This window comes from Carcharodon carcharias, chromosome 3, assembly GCF_017639515.1.
Source record: "Carcharodon carcharias isolate sCarCar2 chromosome 3, sCarCar2.pri, whole genome shotgun sequence".
NCBI lineage: Eukaryota > Metazoa > Chordata > Chondrichthyes > Lamniformes > Lamnidae > Carcharodon > Carcharodon carcharias.
In genome coordinates, this window is record NC_054469.1 from 2646710 (window position 1) to 2652681 (window position 5972).

The 5972-nt window shown below is 49.5% G+C and overlaps 1 protein-coding gene across 1 annotated transcript; it reads left to right on the top strand.

Moving 5' to 3' along the window:
* Positions 1 to 848: 848 nt before the first annotated feature.
* On the top strand, positions 849 to 4372 carry LOC121275742 (zona pellucida sperm-binding protein 4-like). Its single transcript, XM_041183337.1, has 9 exons — positions 849 to 888; positions 1772 to 1974; positions 2049 to 2146; positions 2226 to 2359; positions 2448 to 2637; positions 2886 to 3033; positions 3188 to 3260; positions 3995 to 4108; positions 4190 to 4372. The coding sequence occupies exons 1-9, from the start codon at positions 849 to 851 to the stop codon at positions 4339 to 4341; spliced, it is 1152 nt and encodes a 383-aa protein (XP_041039271.1). The 3' UTR covers positions 4342 to 4372.
* The last annotated feature ends 1600 nt before the right edge of the window (positions 4373 to 5972 follow it).

Genomic DNA, 5972 nt, shown 5'->3' on the forward strand with positions numbered 1-5972 from the left:
TACAAATGGTTGATTGGAGGTGTTTCCCAGTCCAAGGGCCTAGTCATGTTCTATGTTTATTTTACATTGTCAGGGCTTCATAACTTTACACTCAGACACTTCAGAATGAACAGAGCATCAACCACATTCTGGGAACTGCTTCAGGTCAATGAACTGAGCCATGAGCCATTGAGAGAGGAAAAGGTTCCTTCAACAATTGAAACAGAATGTTTCAACATGATCTGGACACTGTTTAACATGTAAGTGCACAGATACAGGACTGAAGCTACTGTGTATTCTGAACTCAATCCCCCTGTGAGGTCACTGATGGGGTCAAATGATCCTCCAAAATCCTCATGGGCTCCAAAGCAGGGATGTCTTCGTAGAAAAATAAGATCCAAATCCACACTGAGCTCACTCAACATTTGGGGAGAGCTATGGATCTCTGTAAAAGACAAAAACAATTCCCAGGAACAGGTCGAGAGATGCAGGGAAAACGAAACGCAAGAGATTGAAGGAGGGGCCAGAGGATTAGATGAGGGATGTGTCCAATCCCCCGAGACCACAAGCAGACAATCCAGTAGATGTGCTCTCTGAGAGGGGTTTGTTCTGGAGCTGAATCAATATTCCCCAGTGTCTATGGGATGGAAGCGCCCTCTCTCTGCCCCACAACATACCCAGTGTGGAACTCACACAAACAACAATATGATCATTGGCAATTCAACATTTCTTTCATTCATGAGACTTTGTGTGTAAATTGGATGAGTGCTGTGTCCTTCAGTGGGGTGACTTGTGGAGCTGTCTCTCGAGCCAGGGTCACCTTTAGTGCTTGATTCAAAACAGGCCCCATGTCTGTGTGAGCCGTGGGAATGCGGCTTGATGTTCAGGAGCCCGTGGACCGCGGACTCTGTCAGTCTGATTGGGAAACTCATTTCCTGTGGCTGCAACAGCGCTGGGGTCAAAAGGGGGGGAGTCGGCTCCATAGCCTCACTTGTCTGGGAGGAGCCGCTTGTTCCAATGGATGGAGTAGGGCTTTTAGGCTTGTTATTGATTACAATGTGTTCCGCCCAGAAATGTTGGCTGTCTCCCAAATTGCGCACAGAGTGTGGATTTGCGGGGATTGAAGGCAGTGAGTGTGTGCGGATGGGCTGCTGTTTTGATGCTGGGAGCCGGGATGTGCCGCCCTGTTTCTATTCCCTGGATAATCTGCCAGGTGGGTGGATTCTCGCTCCGTCCATAGTCCAGAGCTGGACTCCCCAGGAGCAGCTGCAATCCACATGGACTCGGCCTTTACTGGGAGAATCTGTATTTTCCTCCCCTGAAGCTTTAGTTTCTGTGATTGCTAGGATTAAATCTGCTTCAATTATCCGTATTTGTAAAGCTGGTTAAATGAGCCAAGATTGAGCTGGCACCGACTGACATGATTGAAGAGGGAATCCCCTCCCTAAGGTATTGAGCAGGTGAAGGGGTTGCTTTGAAGGAGACAATGGTTTTCAATGTGTGGCCAGTGAAGGAAGGATTGCTAAAGGGAACTGAAGAAGAGATGATGAGGCTAGAATTGGGCGGGCTGGAGGACAGGAAGATGCAAAGGGCGGAGTGAAGGATCCCAGGTCCCCAGAGCTGATCTTTCAATTGCGATGCCAGCCTCTGGAGCACAGCCAGAGCAGTGCTGTGTGGCTGCTAGTTAACCGCTTCAGCAGCTGATTGAGAATGAGAGAACAGATAGCAGAACATGGCTGTGAGCTGTATGGAGTTTGTCCCACTGTCTAACCGTCCCTGTGCTGAAACCAAGCGCCTTTCATTGCCTCTCTTGCAGCTTGTACCAAGGATGGGCGCGTTCTGATCGCCATCTCCAAGGATTTAACGCTGCCTCCTGTAAACCTGACAACGGTGCATCTGAAGGATGGACACGGAGCTGAGTGCAGTCCGATCGTGGTGTCTGTAGACACTGTGCTCTTTCAGTTCGCAGTCACTGAGTGTGGCACTACTCAGCGGGTAGGTATTGTGACTTGGGAACCCCATCATTGGCTGCGAGTCGGCTACTGATGGTCGTCTTGTGTCTCTTGCAGCTGGACGGGGTGAATGTGGTGTATGAAACGGATGTGTTGGCTGAGTTTGAGATCTTGGATGCAGCTTTGGGCTCGGTGAGCCGGGACAGTCCCTTCAGGTGAGAATGGGAGCACATTGAGAGGCTGGAGGTGGGGAGGAGCTGAATTGTGCAGACATACGTGTCCGTTCTGTTGCAGGCTCCATGTCCAGTGCAGTTACACGGGAAGCCAGGAGTCTGAAGTGCAGCTGAAGCCCCGAGTTTACACCCTTTCTCCGCCACTGCCTGTCACTGAGGCCGGCATTCTGCTTCTGGAGCTGAGAATAGCGAGAGGTAGCGAGTGCTCAATGATGGCGAGTAGTGTCCAACTTGAGGCTGTGTGTGCACATAGTGGCGCTCTGTCATCTATCTGTCTCTTCAGATGCTGCCTACCGGAGCTGGTACGTGGCCACTGACTACCCGATCGTCAGTGTGCTCCGGGAGTCCGTGTTTGTGGAGGTTCGTGTCCTGAAGCGGAACGACCCGACCCTGGTGCTGGTCCTCAATGACTGCTGGGCGACCCCCAGCCCCGAGCCGTATTCGGGGCTCCGCTGGGACCTCCTGGTGAACAGGTAAAGGAGCGAGTGAGGCACCTTGGGCTAGATTGGGGATGAGACAAGAGCAAATGGGCCAGTGCGGGGATTTAGTGAGTGACTGAGTGAGTGAGTGAATGATCTTTGCCATTGAGATGCCTCGCTCTCCATTCCCTTCAACATAGCCAATGAGTGGCTTCTAGTTGTGTGATGTGTAAAGCTGCCTCTCGTGCCCCCTCCCTATCTAACCCCCCCTGTCTGTGTCTGTGTCTGTGTCTGTGTCGCAGGTGTCCCTTTGCTGGTGACAACTACAAAAGCCGCCTGGTCCCGGTAGACGCTGCTTCCCATTTGCGGTTCCCAACTCATCACCATCGCTTTGTAGTGAGCACTTTCACTTTCTGGGAGCGAGTTTGGGCCCGGCCTCTGAGCGGGGAGGTGAGCTTCCTTCAGTGTTAGTGTGTCGGGGCCTTGGTTCAATTTGTTCCCGGGCTGTTGCTGAGAGTCACCCTGTGAATGGAGAAGCATCAATCTCCTGACTGGGAGCTGTGGGACTGACCATGCTGCTCTCTCTCTCTCTCTCTCTTTGCAGGTCTACTTCCACTGCAGGGCTGAGGTGTGTCACCCTTCCATCCGAGAGAACTGCACAGCTCCCTGCAGCCCCAGTAAGTACCTGGGATCGGACTAGAAACTGAAGCCTGATGGTGAGGGGGTGGGGGTCCCATCTGGACACTGGCTTCCCTCAACAAGGGCTCCAGTTGCTCCCAGGAATCGTGTGGTGAATCTGGAGACTCTGAATTGTTGTGGGAAGTGCCCCCAGTTCCATTTGGTGCAGTTTGACATTGGGATCATTGTGGGGTGTTGGGTGTGAGTACATGTTCCAGCAGGAAGGTAGTTATCAGGAAGCCTGAGCAGTACTTTGGTTCCTTGTTCCTAATGTGGATAGTGAAGCAGCCTAACTGAGCTTGCTGAAGTCTCCATCTGTTGCTTCAGGTACACTCCACTCCCAATCTCCTGGTTGGTAAGAGATCCCATCTTTGGCATTGGGAACACTGACCCAGTGTCCAATTGTCAGCTTCATTAGTGGGAATTCCAGCTGGAAGGGGAATGGATAACCCCTGTCCAGACACCTGGGACATGGAAGTCCTGTGGAATATTTGGGTAAAGCAGATGTTGAAATTGGTTCTCAACAGGGGAGCAGATATTTATTGCAGTGGCAGTAACAGGAAATGTTACTCAGTTCAAGTGAGTCCTTCCTCCAGAATATGCAGAGAAACAATATTTGAGCACTGGCTGATTTCCCATCCCTGTCTGGTACCCAGTGTCTGCAGGTTTATTGTCCATTGGATTGAATGTTGTGGCTTCAGAAGCTTGAACCTTTCTCCTTCTCTTCCCCCAGAGAGACGAAGAAGTGCTGATGATCAGTCTGGAGCCTTGGTGACTGCTGAGGGCTCCATCATTTTCCTGGGAGATGAGGAGAGATTAGCTGTTGGGATGGAGCAGGAAGAGAAAGGTAAAGGAGGAACCTCTTCCTGTGTCTAGTGATGGAGTAACTGGTGACCCTCTAACCCTGGCTTTCTCTCTCTCTCCTCAGATGCTGCTGTGGATTCCCCCTCCCATGTTGTTCCTGGATTAGCTGTTGGGGTAGCGCTGCTCTCTGTGACCCTGTTGGTTGGGACTGTTGCTGTGTGGAAAATGGATGTGACTGACAGGCTGGGCACTGAGTGTAGCTCAATGGAACTGTAGTTCTTTGGGAATAAACTCTCTACGTACCATCTTCTGGTTTGTGTGTTTAGTCAATTCAGTGACTTTCTGCTTTTGGGTACATTTTGTTTTTCCATCCATCCCTGGATGGACAGGAGAATGCCTCTTGGCCCATTCAGGCTCCTCTGCCTTTCAATTAAACCATGGCTCAATTACCCCAATACCCCTGACATGCTCTTCCTCATGTGCTTTGATGACATATCCCAAAGTCTATAGATTGTGGGTTTTGACATTCTCAATCACCTGATCTTCCACAGTTCTCTGGGGTAGAGAACATCTCCTCCATCCTGGTCTTCAGTAACCTGCCCTTTATTCTCAGACTCCTGCCAAGGGGACAGACTCACCAGCCAGGGGGAAATCTCCAAGCTGTGTAAAATAAAAATGAAGCACTGGCTGCTGGAAATATGAAGCAGGATGTTAACTGTTTCTTTCCTCTGCAGCCTGAGCTGAGATTTTCCAGCACTTCGTTTGTGATCTGACCCACATCTAGCCTGTCAGTGTAGTATTGTGGTTTCATTGAGATCACTTCTTTTTAGAACTCTTGCAGAACAGCTCCAGTCTCCTCAATCTCTCCTCATGATATGTTCCCACCATCATGGATTATTGTCAACCCCTGTGCTCCCTTTGTGGCAGTAATATTTTTCTTTGCATATAAGCTGAAGGGACCAAACTGCATTAATTCTGTCATATGTTTTTAACCACCTGGACTCTTTATCTGACCTGGATTCAGGGAGTTCTCTGATCTTTGCTTCATGCTGTGAGTGAAAATGTTTTCATTCAAAGGATGTGGGCTTTGTCTGGACTGCTATTTATAGCCCTTCCCTAATTGCCCTTGAAGGTGTTCATGTACTGCTGCAGTCCATGTGGTGTAGGTACACCCACAGAGCTGTTAGGGAGTTCCCAGATTTTGACACAGCAACTAAAAGAACTGTCATGTATTTCCAAGTCGAGATGGTGAGTGACTTGGAGGAGAACTTCCAGATGTTTGTTCCCATTTACTTTCTGACCTTCTCTTCTGGATGGTAGTGGTTGTTGGTTTGAAGTTGCTATCAGTGGACCTTGTTGAATTTCTGCAGTGGATCTTGTAGATGGTACACACTGCTGCTACGGAGCCTGTGGTGGAGCGAGTGCATGGTTGTGGTGCCAATCAAGTGGGCTGTTTTATCCTGATGGTGTCAAGCTTGTGTTATGGGAGCTGCACTCATCCAGGCAGTGGAGAGAATTCATCACACTCCTGATTTGTTCCTTGTGGACAAGCTTTGGGAGTCAGGAGTAGAGTTACTTGCTGCAGGATTCCTAGCCTCCTATCTTTTGTAGCCAGAGTATTTATACGGCTGGTAATGTTCCATTCCTGGTCAATGATAACCCCCAGGATGTTGATAGTGGAGTTCAGTGATGATGATGATGCCATTGAATGTCAGGGGGTGATGGTTGGATTCTCTTGTTGGAGATGGTCATTGCCTGACACTTGTATGGTGTGTTTATATTGGTTGTCAACCCAGCCTGGACATTGTCCAGGTCTTGCTGCATTTGGACATGGACTGCTTCAATATGAATGGTGCTGAACATTGTGCAATTATCAGCAAACAATTCCACTTCATACCTTTTATGGT